General features: G+C 54.1%; 1 protein-coding gene across 2 annotated transcripts in view; it reads left to right on the top strand.

The window, feature by feature from the left end:
• The window catches only part of DHRS3 (dehydrogenase/reductase 3), a 39,079-nt gene extending 23,154 nt beyond the window's left edge, over window positions 1–15,925 (top strand). For both annotated transcript variants that reach the window (XM_015086602.3, XM_015086599.3), the window contains 5 exons: window positions 6,774–6,917; window positions 7,620–7,739; window positions 8,104–8,342; window positions 12,875–13,000; window positions 15,409–15,925. In XM_015086602.3, coding sequence (XP_014942088.1) covers window positions 6,774–6,917; window positions 7,620–7,739; window positions 8,104–8,342; window positions 12,875–13,000; window positions 15,409–15,493 — 714 coding nt within the window. In that variant the 3' untranslated portion in view covers window positions 15,494–15,925. The remainder of the gene's footprint in view (window positions 1–6,773; window positions 6,918–7,619; window positions 7,740–8,103; window positions 8,343–12,874; window positions 13,001–15,408) is intronic.
• The last annotated feature ends 3,747 nt before the right edge of the window (window positions 15,926–19,672 follow it).

Raw genomic sequence — 19,672 nt, 5'->3', positions numbered from 1 at the left:
CCCAAACAGGGAGCGAAGCCAGCGCGAGCCTGCCCTGCCTGTCACTCGGGCAGCTCGGCAGCACGGGGACAGGAAGGGGGAACCGCCTCCGGCCTGAGCCCCCAGCAAGGAGGCCCAGTGCCTTTGCCCCCTCTGACCCGCTGGGGTCACACATCAGCGGGGGGGACACAGACAGCGAACCGGAGGCTATGCAAAGGGCAGGGTGCAAACGGGTGCATGTTGAGGGCAGAAACGGGGCTCTTGGGGAAGGGGGGGAGGTGGGAAGATTAGAAAATCTGAAATGTCTCGAGGGAGTATCCCATCACTGTCATGGATTCTGAAGGGTTGTCTTTGAAAGACAAGGTGGGCTGCTTGCCTGTTGGGGGTGACCGCCCAGCGCTCCCAATGGGTGAGAGCTGGAGGCAGCTGGTTGGGGTTCATTCCTAGAAAAAAAAAAAGCTTCCGTTCCAGAGAAGAAAGGGCTAAGGATCCAGAGCGGTAGTATTCAAACTTCGTTTTATTTTTTTAGCAACGGAATCTGTATAGAAATGGCTGTTCTAGAAGACGAATAAAAGTGACAGTGCTCTGAATGCCCTGGGTGGAGGGGAGCGGGGACCCCGTCTACCAAGCCTCCCACCCCTCAGCAGCCCTGGAGGCTCCTCGCTAGATTCCCCCAGGGTTCCCGGAGCTCAGCGGGAACACCTGTCTCGGGAAATCCTTGGACGGTTTTGACACTGGTCTCCACCTTCGTGGGCCCAGGACTGTGGACAAAGGAGGGTCTTGTAAGTCGAGTGGAAGGATGGAAATGGAGAGGTCTCTAAGATTCTGCAGTTGAGGCTGTGTCTAGAAGCAAGGCAATGAAGCCCCGGTCTTCCAGGCATCTGCCACCCCGGTGACCCCAGTTTTATGGGGGGAGAGTGGGATCTTCTGCGAGCAGAGATCTATTTATGTTCCTGAGTTAATAATAAGAATAATAATAATAGCGAGCGTTTGTCATGTCCTTTCTTCATCTTCCCAACCACCCTTTGAAATTCATAACCTTAATTTATAGAGAGGTTCAGTGGGTGTCTAAGTTCGTGTAACTTCTGAGGGGTAGATCAGAGAACTGAGCCCAGCAGTCTCTGGCTCCTGAGCCTGTGTTCTCAGCCACTCTTCTCAAAAGATAGGGGGTCTCTTTTTGGAAACAGGCAGGACTGTGAAAGGGAAGAGAGCTTAAAATTTAACTTCCGCTGGACAGCACGTGTCCGTGCTCCCAGCGTCACCAACCCGCACCCCTTTCGGGCCACACGAAGCTCTGAGAATGGATTTTTATGAACGTCCTCCCGCTGGAGGTGCTAAGAGTGGAGGAGAGCTGTGCACCCTCAAAACCGTGACCCTCCCACCCACCCCCCTTCCCTGCCATGGTCTGGGGTCTCTGGTGGGTATTTTCTTCCTTCTGGGAAACCAACTCAGCATCGCCTCGCTCCAAGACATGGGACCCGTGAGACATGAGCTGTTCTGCCAAAGACCTTCCGAGGGACTTAGATCTTTCCGGGGCCGCCGATTATAAACAGATGCTCCTCCTGGGATCCGCCCGGAGACCACCCAGCTCACGTCACTGGGGAGGGGGACTGTGCTCTCTGCAGCTGAACTCCAGCAATGAATGCCAAGTGCAGGCCTGCATGCAAGCATCTCTGGGCAAAGAAGGCAAGGCTGGGTGGAGAAGAGTCACTCACTGTTCTCTGGCCAGCAGATTTTTTCTAGAGACCTCCCTGGGCCAATGTCATGTGACAGTGTTAGTTGGCTTTTACTCTTGCTGGGTGCTGAGGTTACCAGATGGATAGAATGGATGGGATTCCCCAGAGGACCTTGCAAGCTTGCGGGGGAGGCAGGGGTGTTCACGCACAAAGATCAGTGTTGGCAGTTGGGCGTGGGAGGCTTGGGTCACACTGCACCGCACCAGTGGTGTGACCCTGGACGAGTCATTTTACCTGTCTGAGCCTCACCTGCAGAATGGACAGAGTAACCATACCCACTCATGGAATTGTAAGGATGAAAGGAGAAAACACACGGAGGGTACCCAGCCTATGGAAAGTGCTCACTAGGTACTGGCTGTTGTGTCATGATGTTGTTATTGTGGATTATTGTGTGTTATTGAAGGATAGAAGGAGCAGCCAGAGAAGCTTCACAACCAAGGGGGCATTCAAGCAGGGTTCTGCAGGAGGAATAGGAGTCCACAAGTAGGCTTGGCATTTAAAGCAAAGGAGAACAGCGTGCTGGGCACTAGGTAGGGTCACAGGGAACTCGGAATGAATGACGTTTATCCAGGAGACAAGATGTAGATGGGAAATGGCGAGGACAGCACACTGGGGTCCAAGTTCAGCATGTGATGCGTGAGTGTCAACCTGTAACCGTGAGCTTCCTCGCTCATCCTCACGATGGGGAGAGAGAGCCAAACAGACAGCCACCTCGTGCTGGGTGGGAGCCCCGAAGGGGCAGAGCCAGGGACCTGGGGAGCAGGGAGGGCTTGGACCCGCGGACCTCCGACCTCTGGCCTCATAGTCTCCTCAGCTGTGAGAAGTGGGTAACGGTGGCCTTCAACTCTGGGGCTTCTCGGGCTCAAGCTGGCTGGACCTGCGGTGAGGGCAGCTTTGAGGGAGAGAAGGGCAGGGACCCTGGGCCGGACAGGGCGGCCGTGGCCCGAGAGGGGCCGGATGTCTTGGTCCCCTTCCCTCCATGCAGCCTGAAGGACAGGAGCTAACCGTTGGCGCCAGGGAGGCTGGGAGGCCGCCAGTGTGGAGTCACCCTGAACCCTCATTTTATCAACCAGGCCTAAGAGTGAATCCCGGGCCCGCTGGCCCTCACCAGCTGCTCCCTGTCCTGGGAGTTTATTCAGAGGAGGCCGGCTGGGGTTCCACAGGCTCATCAATCTGCCCCCTCCTCTCCTGTTCACCCCACGCCCCTCTCAGACCCCTGCCTCCTGCCTGCCTGTCCTCTCCTCCGTTCTGACACCGGGTGGGACTCTTGTCCTGTCAGCTGTCTGGAGTCACCCCCAGCTGACTCCGGGCAGGGACCGTGTGGGCAGACCTGCTGGGCTGAATCTGCCGGTTTCCTGGTCAGCAACTCTGGGTCCCCAGAGGGGTCCAGGCAGGGCACTGGAGAAGGAGAAGCCAGCAAGGCACAGGTGAAGCCCTCCCATCCCCAGAGGACCCGCCCGTGGCCACCAGTGAAGCACCCATGCATGGCCCTGAGCCTCTTTTTCCATCTGAGAGTAACCCCTTGCCCCCTTCAAGGGTCTCAACCTCAGATTTGACTCTTCACATCACAGCACAGCCCCAGGGTGGTTTTGAGGCACTGGGGAAATCTGGGTCTCACTGAATCTTGGTCCAAGCAGACTCTGTGTTGAGGGTTCTAGGACCTTCGTGGCTCCATCAGGGAGGATGGGGTGGTCTCAGCCTTCATACCTCCTCCCTGCCCGTCCCACCTGTGGCAGGTGAACTGTCATTCATTCACCCAGCAAACAGCATGTGCCGTGCTGGGCCCTAGAATGTGAAAATGAACAAGCCAGGATTGAGGGCCCTCAGGGGGCTCCCAGCCCAGTGGGGTTGGGGGGGGGGGCGGGGTGGGCAGCAAGCAGCCCTGTCATTGTGCCCAGGGAGAGCTGGAGGCTCTGAGCACAGAGCATGAGGAAGCCAGCTCACCAGGGCATCCTCAACAGACCCCGAAAAGGAAATGGCCCCGCCTGGATGTATCCCCTGCCCACGGGAAATGAGTGGACACAGCGTTCCCTTTGCCCCCTTTCCCCCAGTCCCTGTTTCCCTCTTCAGGGCTTTCTTCCAGCCACATGGACAGTCCTGGCCTCCCTGGTTTCCTGATGGCTGGTTTCCTGGGCAGACCGGAGGCGGGGTTAGACCCAACCCTCCTTGCCCTACCTGAGAACTGGGGGAGGGGGGGTCAGGAAGAGTTAGTTAATCCGACCAGGAGTCCCTGGTGCCCCTTCTGCTGGAACCCCATGCACACCTGTGTGTGCTGAGAAGCAACCCAAGGTTCCCAGAATACAGGCCTCCTGTGTGTACTACTGCCCCAGACCCTCTGAGGGGTTCGCTTGTGCTCCTAGGACCCCTGCACCTGCCAACACCCACCCCAGCTTTACACTTCCCTTCTCTTTCCACTTGTCCAGAAATTCTCAGAGTCCTCAGAGGCACTGCCTTCTGCCAGACCCTAGGGAACGGTGCAAACCCCGTGGCCCTGTTCCCCATAGGAGCTGGAGGTGGGATAGGGTTGAGCAGGGACTAGGGGAGGAGAAAAGAGGCCAAAGATCCCCTTCACCTCAGGCTGACATAGTCAGAATTAGATGGAGGGTGGTTGGATGGTGGGAGAGGGTGAGTAGAAGGAAGAAAAGAGAGGTGGATGGATGGATGGATGGATGGAAGGGAAGGAGGGAAGAAGAATGGATTGGGTGGGTGGATGGATGGATGGATGGATGGAAGGGAAGGAGGGAAGAAGAATGGATTGGGTGGGTAGATGGATGGATGGATGGATGGACAGATAGGCAGATGGGGTAACAAGGGAGGATGGAAAGAAACTTGGGTGACAAGGACTACAAGGCAAGGGTGAAGTTTGGTGGAGTGGAGGATGCTTACACCCAATTGCCTTCCCACAAGAGATGGTTTTTTTCTTCTTCCTGAAGTGAATCTCACTGCCTCCCCTGAAGGAACACACTCTAAGTCTGTTTTTAGTTCAATAGACAAGAAAGTGTCCCTTGGAGACTGTCTAATTGCAGTCCGTTTGCCCTTAAAGGACTTTTGTGGTCATGGAGAGCCACTGATGGAATCCTTCCTTGTAAAACACTTCCTGTATTTTAAGACTTAATTATAAGAAATAAAGTGGTTGGACTAGGTGGGGTCTTCAAACTGGCCTTCCCAGGGATGTTTCAGGGGTTGAAAAAACAGTTTTATTTTCTTTTTAAAAATATTTCAGGGGCGCCTGGGTGGCTCAGTTGGTTAGGCGTCTGACTCTTGAGTTTGGCTCAGGTCATGACCTCATAGTTTGTGAGATCGAGCCCCATGTTGGGCTCTACGCTGATAGCACAGAGCCCGCTTGGGATTCTCTCTCTCCCTCTGCCCCTCCCCACTCTCTCTCTCTCTTTCTCTCTCTCTCAAAATAAATAAACATTTTTTGTAAATTTTCAAAAGTATCTAAAGCACTAGTAGAAAAAGCAGGTCCGTTGGAGACCACCAGCTCTTTTCGTTTCCTTTCCTAATAAGATAAAGCCCATTGCTTTATTCAGGGGATTTGTACATTCCAGAAAGTTTGGGGGTGGGGGAGCACACCAGGTCTTTTGTGTATCCCTCCAGCTACTCCCTTTGGGACCCTTTCTGCTTAAGTGAAAGTGCTGAGATTTTAAGGTCTACAGTTGATAAAACCGTTCCCACCACCAACTAGTCTGTGTGACTTTTCTCTCTACTGTGTCACAGAGCGGACTGGAGAAATCCATCGGGTTCTGGGCTGGTGTGATTGGAGCCACCTCTGTAGCCTTCACTTGAAAACGCTTGCTTACCCAACACGGCCTTCCTGTTCTCGTTAGTTTCTTCTAGAGGGAAAAATCTGTGGTTGGACCTGGAATGTCTTCCTTGTGAAGAAACCTAGTTTCACAGACTGGGTACCATGTTGGGTTTCATTTTTCAAGGAGGAGTTTCATTGACAATTTTAGAAGGAAGAAATGAAAATAGAAACCCATTAGACTAATCCCTGGGAAAACCCCATCTCTTCCTTTTTCCAATGCCTTCCAGCCCCTGCCTCTATTGCCCTGTGCTGCCAGAGCTGAATTTTATTAAGGTTCTTAGTTCCCTTTTACCGACGGGGGCCTCTCTGGACCCAGGGACACATCATGTCATGGGGAGGTGGGTTGTTCTCACTGGGGTCAAGGTTGAGAGTGAACCAGCCTTCTCTTCTGAGCCTTTTATGGCCAGCCATTCATAAGTTTGTCCAACACTGTTAGGAGTACATTCATTGGCCCCACCAGGGTCTCCTCCTAGTGCAACGGGCCCCACATTTATTGCCTGTGGGGACGGCAGCATTTCTTTCTTAGTGGGAGCCTGGGTGCCTCTCTTCGTGCCCTCCTTCCCAGTGGGGCCACAGCTAGGTGGGGAGTCCACTTCACCTCTGTGGGCCTCATGGCCAAGACCTTCCAGTCCATTCTGGAGGCTGGTGCTCATAAACCTGGCTCTAGACCTACTGGGTGGGAAGGCCAGCTTGTTCCTGAGAACATTCTGGAACACCATACAGGAGTGCTGTCACTCCAAACTGTGTAGGGTAACTAGAATCTGTTGGTGGGAGGCGTCCTGTGGAAAGGAATGTGTAAGAAAGACTTGTGTGGGAGCCCGGGTGACTCAGTTGGTTCAGTGTCTTCGGTTCAGGTCATGATCTCGCAGTCTGTGAGTTCTGGCCCCGTGTCGGGCTCTGTGCTGACAGCTCAGAGCCTGGAGCCTGCTTCACATTCTGTGTCTCCCTCTCTCGCTGCCCCTCCCCCACTCATGTTCTGTCTCTGTCTCTCAAAAATAAATACACATTAAGAGAGACTTGTAAATAATGCATCCATCGACTGGTCGTAAATGGGCTCAGTAACTGTCCGTTCGGTTCAGAAAGTCGTATTGTTAATGTGCTTGGCGTGCCGTCATTGGATGCAATCGGGGAGGCTAGCTACTTGACTTGCCAATTACTTCGGCAAACTGCTGAATTTCCATTGCCCACCATTGAATTACGATGGGTCATTTAATCACCACCTATTTGGTGTTGCCATCCTCTCCTTCCAGATCGTTCTCTGGGGCCGGACTGAGAAATGCCTGAAAGAGACGACAGAGGAGATTCGGCAGATGGGCACCGAGTGCCACTACTTCATCTGTGATGTAGGCAACCGGGAGGAGGTATACCAGACGGCCAAAGCTGTCCGGGAGAAGGTAAGTGCCCAGGAGGGTCTGTCCCAAGTTCGGCTGGACACAAGACACAATAGCCAAAGAGAACATTCTCTCACCTGCCTGGCTTGGGAGAGAGCGTTGCGAATGGCAAAATGGCTGTTTTCGGGGCATGTCTGGGGACTGTCCCGGAAGCTGGCCCAAGCTGTGTGTGCATGTCCGTGTGCGTGAGTGTATACGTGCATGCGTGTGTGTGCGTGTGTGTGTGCACGCGTGTGTTCTTTGGGGCAGGGATTAGGTGTGTGGCTTGATTACATAACAGAAGTAATCACCTGTTGTCCCCTTTGGAAGAAACCTTGTGAGTTTCTGGGGGGCAAAAGTCCCATCGCCCTCTGGGAGGATCCTTCTCCTGACTCCAGCCATCTGTTCACGGTGAATGTATCAGTGAGCTCCACAAGAGCAAAACCCATCCTGTTTGCTATCTAGCCCGTGGTGAATGTTAAGTGCTTCTGTGTAGCAATAACCTCATTTATCGTAAACATGCTGTGTGCCACGAAGTATTTCTGACCCTCAGATCAACCCCGGTACGGCCATCAGCTCCATCTCACAAATCCAGACTGAGGCTCAGAGAGATGATGTGGCTGTCCAGGGGCACACAGCCGGTGTCGAGGGGGCAGGCCCCGCCCCTGTGGGTGCAGGCCACCGGGACCGGCTGCCCTAACAGCCCCGCGGCCCCCTTGCCCACAGGTGGGCGACATCACCATCCTGGTGAACAATGCTGCCGTGGTCCACGGGAAGAGCCTGATGGACAGTGACGATGACGCCCTTCTCAAGTCCCAGCACATCAACACCCTGGGCCAGTTCTGGGTAAGGGCCGTCCTGGGCCACAGCCGGCCCTGGGCGTGACAGTGACGTGTTCCTGCCCTCCAGGCTGCTGTAGGGGGGTGGGGAGAGGCTCACCGGGGCTTGGGCTCAGGCCAGGGGGATGTCCGGAGGCAAGGTGGCCAGATAAGAGCAATGACCGCCCAGCCCCCGGAGACATCTGGACGTACAGAAATGCGGAGCTCGGTGCCCTGCAGTGGGCGGGCCTCTGCCCCCTCCCCTCCCGTCCCAGGAGAGCTCAGTCATGGAGCGGTGCCTGTGCCCGGGGTGGTCGTGCTCCCCAGAAGAGGTTTCAGAGGGGCCGCTGGAGCCCGCGGCAGCTCCACGCTGACCTCCCACCCACCCTCAGACCACCAAGGCCTTCCTGCCACGCATGCTGGAGCTGCAGAACGGCCACATCGTGTGTCTCAACTCCGTGCTGGCGCTGTCTGCCATCCCTGGTGCCATCGACTACTGCACGTCCAAAGCCTCGGCCTTCGCCTTCATGGAGAGCCTGACCCTGGGGCTGCTGGACTGTCCAGGAGTCAGTGCCACCACCGTGCTGCCCTTCCACACCAGCACCGAGATGTTCCAGGGTATGAGGGTCAGGTCAGTGAGCGGGGGACTCCCCTCCCTTAAGCCAAGTCCCACAGCGGATCGGACCAGGGACGTGCTTAGTATGCACAGAGAGAGCTAAAATTTAAAAATATCATGGAAGCCCGTTCTGTTTGGCTTTGTGGTCTCATACCCGATTCTCTATGTGCGAGGCCGTGGGACACTGTAGTGGCTTAGGGTCTTGCTTCTCAGGTCAGGGAGCTCTTACAAAGTATCAGTGCACATGCACGCAGTGGAACACTCCCCAAGAGAACAGTGTTAACACATGAGCAGCATGGATCAATCTCAAAAGTATTACGTTGAGCAAAAGAAGCCAGACGCTTTCAAAGAGTGCCTTCTGCATGAAGGAATTACAGGAAACTCTAGCACAGGCAAAACCAGGCCAAGGTGATAGACATTAGAATAGTGGCCATCTCTGGAGGGGCGGGGACATAGCCTGGGAGGAATCACAAAGGAACTTTCTAGAATATTTTAAAATGCTCTCTCTTCCCAATCCAAGTGGCAGTTACACAGGTAAAAATTAATCATGCCATACACTTAAGATTTATTTCAACTTTTTATGCAAATTATATGCATAATTATATGTATGCAAATTATAGCTCAATTTAAAGAAAGACTGAAGCCCAACCCCCTGTCCTCCAGGCCAATGGGACTCCAGGGGAATGGGAACTATTGGTTGAGAGCTCATGCTTTGGAGCCAGCCACCTGTGGTGCTGACTCACTTATACCTGTATTGTACCATCTGACCCTGGGTCCAATTAGTTCCCACTGTAGCCTTCATTGCTCATTGGTAAAACAGGAAGGTGAGTGGGGTGGCTGGGTGGCTCAGTCAGTTGAGTGCCCGACTTTGGCTTAGGTTGTGATCTCACAGCTCATGAATTCGAGCCCCACATCGGGCTTGCTGCTGTCAGTGCAGAGCCCCATTGAGCCCACTTTGGATCCTCTGTCCCCCTGTCTCTCTGTCCCTTCCCTGCTCATGCTCTCTCTCTCAAAAATAAGTAAATGTTAAAATAAAATAAAACGGGACGATGAGGATATCCACGTCTAGGGTTCTATGATAAGGATAAAATGGGATCTGGCAAGGAACACTGCATGTGTCTATAGTAAGTCCCCAATAATGGTGCTCTAATGATGTACAGTCATGAAGGGGCACAAAGTTAGAGACCGGTGATGATGGGGAATTATCCAACAGCTACTTTCCTTGCTTTTGCAATGCAGCATATAATAACAGATTTGCCTTCTAAATTATACACAACAGTTCTTCCACACACGAAGATGGCGTGGAGGTTCACCGTGAGAATTTAATGAGACAGCTGGTAGAAAGCATTTAGCACAGCACGAGCCATGTGGGAATCACTCAGTCCCCCTTGGTTGTTATTACTGAGACTGGTTTGGTCATCCCTCCTTCTCTACACTTGTGAAATCTTGAGCCAGTCTTGCTACCTCTGTAGGCTTTACTTTGCTCATCTGTAAAACAGTGGAAATAATATTTCCCTCGGGGATCTTTGGGAGGATTACAAATAATACATGTGAGGCATCTGGTGCAAAGCCCGGCATGCTAGATGTTCAGTAACGAACGGCTGCTCTTTTTGTCCTTAACTAACAGTGAACATCTCCATGAACGCAGATGTGATTAATCTTCCTATCAGATCATACCTTTCGTGTGCCACGGAAATACACATTTCCACCTGACTCACATGCAGATGATCACGGATTCTGTATTTAGAGGAGGTGGGATTAATGACCGTTGATGTTCCCTATTGGCTTGCCGGCCCCCCCATACCACTTTGGGCCGGTTTCTTTTCTTCTGGGTATACAGGAGGTGCTCAGTAAATGCCTACTGGACGGAAGAGCAGCAGGGGCAATCCTGGGTTTCAGGTGGGCTCCAGGGCACAGAAGTAGGCAGGACATCAGCAGACCTCTCGCGTGGTGTTCCTGTCTCATCTTCTGGCCGTTTCCTATCTATCACTTCAAGGAAAGGCAACATTTTTCTACAGTGGTCCAGAGGTTGGGCCCAAACAGCCAAGGACCAAATCCCAGCTGTGTGTGACCTTGGACAGGTGACTCAGCTTTTCTATGCCTTGGTTTCATCTTTAAGAAGGGATTGAAAGTGTACCCTTCTTCACAGCTTAGCTGAGCTCCTAGATGTGACTCACCTAGCCTGCCTGGCACGTAGTAAGCACTAGGGGAATGTTAGTTACCTGTGGTTGTGCTGGTGAGCCCCGAGGTTTGGGGGGAAGGGTCATAAAAGGATGACTGATGTGTAAACAACTTCCATTCCCTAAAAGGAAAGAAAGAAAGAAAGAAGAGAAGAGAAGCATTGGTTTCCTGTCCAACCATGATTAACAGCTTCCCAGCATTAAAGGGAGGTAGAGACAGATGTTTAGGACAAAACTGATGGGTTTTCTGGCAAGAACGGCCATGTAGGTGCTGTTGTTTGCAAGTTGCTATTTATTGATCTTGTTCCATGTCCCAGCCGCAACAGCCGCTTTACAAACGCTGCTACACGTGGCCCTCAGCAACCCCGTGAGGGAGCTCTTGTCCACACTTCACAGACGTGGGAACTGAGGCTCAGAGGAGCAAAGCTACTTGTCCAGGGCCACACAGATGGACGTGGGCCGAACTCGCTTATTCCGCAAGTCTGCACGGCCTCCGTGGGAGTAATAGCTCCCTATATACCCATCCCACCCACCAGGAGGGAAAGGAGAAAGTCCCTCCAGCAGACGCACCAGCCTCCTCTGTCAGGCTCCCCTGCAGGGGTCTTGCTAGGAAGGGCCCCCCGTCCCCACAGAGCTTGGCCCTATCCATCCTGTCTTCCCTTCCCCTGCATAGCAAGTAGGCCGGGCCCTGGTCGTGGCTGGAAAACCAGACTGTCCGCCATGTCTATAGGGCTCGTCAACACATTCATCTCTGCAGGCTCCCGGTGGCCGTCCTTCCAGACTGCAGGGCTGTGAGCACCTTAGCTGCACATTAAGATAGCAGAGGAAGCTCGTGGCCAGGAGGGTGTTGGGGGAGATCCACGGGTTCTCTGAGACCAAGCGGGCCCGTGCTGGGGTCCCAAGAGTTGCCTTTGCCCAAGGTGACATCAGCTCCAAGAGATTCATCACCCTAAGTGCTCCTGATACCTGAGCACAAGCACTTCGTGGGATCAAGGTCAGCCCTGCGCCTACAGGCCCACCAAGGATGGGAGGACAAGCTGCAAGTGAGGAGGGGGACAGAGATTTGGCCCGGGGCTCATGCTGGCCTGGCTTGAGCCCTTAGGGCCCTACCATCTCCCCAGAGCCTCAGCTCCCTTCTCTATGAATTGGAGCAAATGGTGCCTGTTGGATTTAGCTCAGGCCTGACAGGGAGCATCGTCACTGTGCGGGGCTCAGGTTAGAGGCCTCTGAACAGGCACGAGAAAGCTCCCTGGTGCCCACTTATTCAATCATTCATTCATTTACCAACCCCGTGGAAGGCACTCTGTAAACGTTTGACCAGCTCAATGAATCAATGAATCAAGGAGGGGACCAGCAAGCGGGGCAGAGAAGGGCATTCCCAGCAGACCCCCACCTCCAGACGGGCCGAGCAGGGCACATTCGGGGAGCAGCAAGTTGTTCCCGGTTCATCGGTTCAGCGAAGCGTTTATTGAGCACCCACTATATGCCAGGCACTGCACACCAGGGGCTAAAACAGGGAGCGAGACCGACCAGACCTCTGCCCTTGTGGCACTCACAGTCTGACAGGGGAGACAGGCCACGGACAAGCAAACAAGCAGACAGGCAAGGCCACGTGGTAAATGCGGTCAAGAAAATTAGCAGGGGGAGGAGATCAGAGGCCACCCAGAGAGGATGGGCCGAGAACCCTCCCTGGTGGGACAGCTGGCGAAAGGCCGAGATGGCAGGGAGCTGAAGCGACAGAAACAGAAAGGTTGGCCTGGATTTCGGGAGCAGAGTGACAAGGGAGAGGGGTCAGGCAGTGGGCAGGGTCCAGGACAGTGCTGGAAGAGGGTCTGAGCCAGGCAGCCGCAGGATCTGAGTGACATGTTAGTACTTTTTTTAATGTTTATTTATCTTGAGAGAGAGAGAGAGAGAGCACGTGCAGGGGAGGGGCAGAGAGAGGGAGAGAATCCCAAGCAGGCTCCACACTGTCAGTGCAGATCCCAACATGGGGCTCGAGCTCATGAACCGTGAGATCATGACCTGAACCAAAATCAAGAGTGGGATGCCTGACCGACTGAGCCACCCAGGCGCCCCTGGGTGACATTTTAAAAGACATTTTAAAGGAAGCATTTTGAAGAATGGTTCCCAGGGGGTGGGCTACAAAACCTCCATTCTCCAGGCAGAGACCCACTGGGAAGAAGGGGAAGGAGGAACTCCCGACATTTCTGGGGAAGCAGGCAGGGGCGGGGAGAATATTCCAAAGGGGACTCGAGTCTCCCAAACAGGAAAAGCCAGAGGGACGGCCCGCGGATGTTAGCCACGGAGATGGTCAGCAGAAGTGCGTGCTTCTCTAGGAGAAACCCATATTGTCTCTTCCTGTACCAGGTTCCCCAACCTCTTCCCCCCGCTGAAGCCGGAGACTGTGGCCCGGAGGACGGTGGAAGCCGTGCAGCTGAATCAGGCCCTCCTCCTTCTCCCGTGGACGATGCATGCCCTCATTATCTTGAAAAGGTACGGGCTGGGGGAGAAAGTTCTGGGTCACGTTCACGCTGGCTGTTTCCCCTTCCGCTGGTGAATGCTGGCGGGGAAGAGGCAGCAGGAGGAGAAAATACACATGTGATCGATTACTCATGTCTGCTGTGGGCAGGAAAACCAGCAGTGGTGACCTGTGTCCCAGGGACTTCCCACACTTCGTAGGGAGCAGTGGTTCTCAAAAGCGTTGGTCTCAGGACTCCTTTACGATCTTAACAATTAGAAGAACCCAGGGACCTTTTTTGATGTGTCGTATCTATTATTAGTAACTGTATGAGAAATTAAAACTGAGAAAAATTGTTACAACATTTATGTATGTGTTTAGATTTAAAATATTGATTGATTGATAGGCAGCGGTAATAAATCCATACCTTGTTATAAATATGATATTTAAAAAATTTTTTTTTCAACGTTTTTTATTTATTTTTGGGACAGACAGAGACAGAGCATGAATGGGGGAGGGGCAGAGAGAGAGGAGACACAGAATCGGAAACAGGCTCCAGGCTCCGAGCCATCAGCCCAGAGCCCGACGCGGGGCTCAAACTCACGGACCGCAAGATCGTGACCTGGCTGAAGTCGGACGCTTAACCGACTGCGCCACCCAGGCGCCCCGAATATGATATTTTTATAAAACGTGTATTTTCCAAAAAATATGGAGTAGGAAGAATGGTGTTGTTTTGCATTTTGGGGAAGTTCTTTCTCTATTGCCTGACTTAATTGAAGACAACTGGATTTCTTATATCTGCTTCTGATTTTAATCGGCTGTGATGTCACATGTCACGGAGCCTCCAGAAAACTCAGCTGCACGCTGTGAGAGAAGAGCGTGCGAAGGCAAATATGTCTTGGGGTTATTACAAAACCAGTTGAACCTCTGAAGAGATTTCGGGTACTCCCCCCCAAAGGGTTCCTGGGCCACACTTTGAGAACCATTGTTCCCGGGACCAGTACTTGGCCCCCGTGTTCAGGAAGTTCAATCTAATGGGGGGAAACAGGGTTTGCAATGTTTGGGACTCACAGAAACGCCCCAGGACTAGTCAGGTGGGAGGTACCAGAACAGACTACCTCAGGAGGTAGGCTTTCAAGAAGAGATCATCCTCCTTCAGAATTGGCCCAGCATCACATTTCCTAGAACTTTCTAGACTTTGAGCAGCACACCCTGCCCATCCTGGTCCCACAATGAAGGGACCATTCTAGATGCCCAGCTGCACACAGGGCGTCAGGGAGAGCTTCTACCCTGGAGCCCCAGCGACCGTGGACCCTGGTTCCTCTGGGCCTCCAGCCATCTGCCGCCTCAAACCCCCAGCTCACCGACCCCTCTGACCTGAAAGGCCTTTCCAGGAAGTGAAGCGCCCGAGTACCTTCATCAGACATCAGCTCCCAGGAACCCGGGCTCCCCTCTCGCTGTGTGTCTACAGCTGAGGATTGGCTCCAGCCGCGGGCCCAGAAGCTTCCTCATCGGGCCACATCTTTGCCTCCCTTAGTCCATCCTGACTGAGGCTCTGACATGCCCTTGGCTGCCTCTGGGAGCCCCTAGGAGGGTAGAACCTCATGTCCTCACCAGGTTGGGGCTGCCATCCCCCCCCCCTTGGGGAGCTTCTTAGAAGCCTTTCTGAACATTCTAGGAAAAAGCTGGTTTGTCTAGAACATCTCAGTGCTTTCCACAGTAAGCCCATAGCCTACATTTCCTGTTCTATCCTCCACTAGTTTTCCACCTCCCACCCCCAACCCCTGCACTGCACCCCCTTGTCACTTTCCCCAAGAGAAACCTTTACAAGCTCAACTCCAGAACAACCATGCCCCCAGGGAGACTTCCAAATTGCTCTGGCTGGAAGTGAGCCTTTCCCATCCCGCACCTGGGGTGGTCCAGGGCCCTTCAACTTGATTCAGCAAATGGACTGGGGCCCTCTCTATGCCGAGCCCCACACTGCAGGCCAGGATCAGAGATGAGGTATCTTCCAGGCATGGGTTTGCTAAGGAAACAGCGAGGAACCCCCCCCCCCCCCAGGGCCTGTTGGGGAAGCACAGGGGCTTGGGAAGCCCAAGGAGAGGCCTGGGGGTGAATCTGGGAAGTTTCCCTGGAGGAGGTGGTAACTGCCTAACTCCTCAATCCCACACAGCAAATATTTGTTGAATGAGTGGCTCCTGAAGGGAATTGATCTCCCAGATACCTATTGGCTCCAAAATGCTAAGAATGTGGTTTTGAAAGTTTGTTTCTACCAGCCACCTTTACCTTTACCTCGGAAACATTGTTTATCCACTTACTTGAAAGCCCTTCCTTGTGGCTTGGAGAGAGGGCTGGGGCAGCTTATGGAAACCATTGCTCTACTATGACCTGGTGGCTGGTGCCCCCACTGACCCTCTTCTTTTCTCCCTCCCCACTCCCTCAGCATACTACCACAGGCTGCACTGGAGGAGATCCACAAATTCTCAGGAACCTATACCTGCATGAACACTTTCAAAGGGAGGACATAAAGGCAGGATGCAGAGACATGCTTGAAAGCCACGGAACCTGAGGGGCCCACGGCACGTGGGCACACCCCCATGCGCCTGTCCCTTGGCACACTTCTGCTGGGTGAGTGGGACTGTTCCTGTCCCCAGGAAGAATCCGGGTGAACCCCCAGGCCAGCCCCAGGACCTTTGCACAGGACTGATGGGCGTAACTCTGACCCCCATGGGGAGGCAAGAAACCAGCCAGCAGCCACCTTGACACTTTCATACATGTCTAATTCTGTAGAGTTTATTGTTAAATTGCTTCTCGAGTCTAACCAGCCTTAGCAGTGTGTTTAGACTGTTTCCAGGAGGGTCTATACCCAGATGCTCTTTTCTTTGCAAAATCCACCCATCCTCAGCTTGTGCAAACTGGTTGTATGGCAGGAATGATAAATAAAGACATGGTTTTTGCGAGTTCTTTTGCTGAAATCCCTGAACCCCTGGTCCTTGCCATTTGGAAAGGGACTGATCCCAACCACAAAACCCCATCTTTAAGAGACAGTTGTTCTGCTTGGGGTCCCCAGCTGCCAGGAGTGGAGCGGGTGAGAAGAGGGCAGAGGTGGCGAAAGGTATTGGAGCCTGAGCCTGGGGTACACGGTTCCTTGCGGCTTCTGCCAGGCCCCTCCCAACAGCCATGAGTTGGGGGACACTTTGCACCCCCACCCAGTTCCCTGATACGACCTTGACGAACTGGTCTGCGGAGAGCTGCCTTCTGCTCTGCCACAGCCCCACCAGCACAAAGCAACCAACTCAGGAGAGAACCAGTCCTTAGTGAGTACCCACTGTCTACTGAGCATGACTGGGTACCGAGAGGGCAATGTTGCTGAGAGGCCGACATTCTGAAGACCACCATCATTAAGACCAGTGTTAGGAGGGTGCTACAGGCCCCTGACCCAGATTGGACCTCAGGGGATAGACGTGAAATAGCAAAGGGGCACCTGGGTGGCTCAGTCGGTTAAGCGTCCGACTTCGCCTCAGGTCATGATCTCGCAGTTTGTGGGTTTGAGCCCCGCGTCGGGCTCTGGACTGATGGCTCGGAGCCTGGAGCTGCTTCGGATTCTGTGTCTCCCTCTCTCTCTGCCCCTCCCCTGGTCACGCTCTGTCTCTCTCTCCTTGAAAAATAAATAAGCATTAAAAGAAGAAGTGGAATGGCAAAGAACGAGGAGGTTTAGAATGGCACAACAGACCCGGGCTCAGTCAACGGGGAAAATCACAGCCAAGGAGATGTGGGGAGAGACGCCCCCTGGTTCGCCTGGTGTATGCTCTTCCCTGCTGCAGCAAGCTTAGTAAACCTGACCTTGGCAGGGGCACAGGTGAACAATGGCCTCCGTGCACACGGCTCTTGCTGGTGGGTGGCCAGGAGCAGGGAGGGGAACAGGCAGTGGTTCCCCAGAGGTGAAGACGGTCACAGGCCACCAATCCAATGGAAGAGCCTCCCACGTGCTGTGTAAGGCCAGCGTTTCCACACAACTCACGTTAGCAGATTAATCTCGGAGCCCAGACTGTTGTCAGATCTGTGTGCAGAAACGCCAAGTCATGGTCACATCCGCTGCTCGTGTAGTACCTGCTAAGTGGCCGCCAAGTCAAGGGCATCACATTCTAACGGTGAATCATCCATTGCACCAGGCAGCAGCTCTCGGGAAGCCCTTCCAGCAGCCACAATGTGTATCAGCCAGGATGTGACCCCAGGTGTCATCCCTTCAACAACGGAGGCTTGTCTTAGGATTGCCACTTGTCCTTCAAGGGTGGCTACAGCTCTGCTCTGTGTCCTCTTTGCGCTGGGAGCCTGGCCGAGAGAGGAGCCAACATCTGGGATGATGTCTTATGGCAAAAGTAGTAGACACGCCTGGCCACCCGGCATCGGCTCTGAAAGTTTCTGCCTGGAAACAAGGGATGTCACTTCCGCTCACAGCTCATTGGCCAGAACAGGTCACGTGGTCCAGACGGCCGTGGGTGTGGCTGGCCATACAATCCCCCTGGAAGAGTGGTCCGTAATTTTGAACTATTACGCCATGTGCCACGCCGTGGAAGTCGTCCGTAGAGCATAAGGAAAAAGTGAAATGTAGGCAGGGGATAGATGCCGCCCAGGGATGTGGTAGCCTCTCAGTGCTTCTTCACACCGGGCCCTGAGCAGAGCCCCAAAGAAGCATTGGCCTTTTGGTGGGGGTGGTTTTGGAAAGATCGTTTTGTAGGGGAGAAAACGGGCTCGCAGCAGGGAGATCGCGTGCCCGGGTTCGTAGAGCTGGTAAAGACCAGAGGCAGAATTTGAACCTGGCTCTGAGCTACAAGACCCATCACACCGGCAAGAGACTCATCACCTTCATTTTGGTGCTTGAGGACATGTGTCACAAAGTGTTGGGGGTGGGGGGGAGAAAGCTGCTAACGGTGTCCCCCTGGTACCCTTGCCAGCCCAGTGAGGTCAGACTCGGAATGTCCATGGGCTTGGCCTGACCCCTCTGCTGTCCCAGAACCACAGCCAGATGCCTGTCACTGGCTCTCACGGGAGACAGGTTCCGGGTGGGGGGCACATCTTCGTGGGCAGGGATGGATGAGGAGGAAGAAGTGGGGATCCTGTCTACTGAGCTAGTGAGTGTCCAGTTCAACTGCCCCTTTTGTGATCATCCTTGAGTGGCAAGCAGATTTCTGAGGTTACAGCTGGCTCCAGGCCAACCTTTTGGAGGGAATCGGACTCCTGAAGTTTCCACGAAATTGCATGTGACCTGCAGGCCAGGAACAGTGAGGATCCCAGGGGTCTGAGTGGACTCTGGGAGTGACAGGGCCAGCCAGCGCCGCCCCCTGCCCCCATCCCGCCCGACAAGGGCTTCGTGAGAATGGAATTGGCTTGGCTGCAGTGGGATCTCACATCTTCCCAGAGCCCCCGGGGCTTCTCCTGACAGCCAGGCAGGGCCTGGTCCCACCCCGACCCCTCCCTCTCTGCTGGGACACTTTTCAGTCTTTCTCTGGATCTCTTCCCAGAGGAACCAGGGAAAAAGCCTTGGGCAGATTCCCAGGAGGCCCTATCCTGGTCCCTCCCCCAGAATGGTCTGGGTGCTTGGAAAGCCTTGAGAGTGAGGGAGGAGATCTAATTCTGTCCCTGAGCTTAGCCAAGCCAATGAGAGTGACAAACACTGAACTCTGACTTCCTGACCCCCGAGGGGCAGGACAGGGCATGCCAACCCTGCAGAGGAGGCTCGGGCCCTGGGAAATGACCTAGTTGTCATGCCGGGGGCCCCTCCCTATCTCCAAAGAGAATCAGAGTGGAGGTGGGCACCAAGCCCAGGGAGGCGCCAGACCCGAGCCCATCCTGGCAGGGTTCCAGGGACCTGGTTATCTGGCCTGGCGAGTGGCCAAGAGTTGAATCCTGTGGCCACAGACCCGCTCCTAAGGCCAGAACGATTTGAGAAGTGGAGTCTCTTCTTCTCGGGCCAAATCAATGGCCGGAAGGGACCAGGATGACAGAAAGCTCCTGGGCTGACCACGGGCTCAGCCCTACCCCAGATTGTTCCCCTTCTGAGCCCTTCTCATCATGCCCCTGGAGATGTCCAGTCTGATGGGGGACAAAAAAGGGAACCAGGTTACAAATAAATGAATCCTGCTGCCTTAGTGCCGTGCAGCACAGAGGGAGCAAAATGCTTGCAGGTGGGAGGACGGGGGCCCAGGGTCAGGGAGGGGCCGCTGTGGGGTGCTGTCCCTCCACCATCGTGCATCTGGAACTTCTCCCACTGAGGAGGCTTCTCTGATTTTCAGAAAGGGGACCATTAATAAGAGCCCAGAGGTCTATGTTTGTGAAGAGAACATCGATATGCAGTCACTCCTGACTTCGAGCAAAGCAGGGGGTGACGACAGTGTCCGTCGGCACAGAAAGAAGGCTGGGAACCGCCTGTGGGCACCCCAGTCACTCTGTGTTCCCCTCCAGTAGGGCCCTCATACTGGGATCCAGTTTACCAACATTCGTTAACACACTTCTCCTCCTAAACTGTGTGCTGTGGAACAGAGCCTGGGCCTGGGGGCTACTGCCCCTCTCACCTCCCATGCCCCGCCCCGAGGCCCTCAGCTTCCAGGAAACCAGCAGATCCCTGAGTACCCAGCTTCTCCCAGCCCACCATGGCCCGAGGCTCCCCAAGCATCAGGAGGCCCCAGTATTTTCAGGGAGGGATCCAG

This window comes from Acinonyx jubatus, chromosome C1 (genome assembly GCF_027475565.1).
Source record: "Acinonyx jubatus isolate Ajub_Pintada_27869175 chromosome C1, VMU_Ajub_asm_v1.0, whole genome shotgun sequence".
Classification (NCBI taxonomy): Eukaryota; Metazoa; Chordata; class Mammalia; order Carnivora; family Felidae; genus Acinonyx; species Acinonyx jubatus.
The sequence above is the reverse complement of the archived record's forward strand: the minus strand, read 5'-3'. Positions and strand labels throughout refer to the sequence as shown.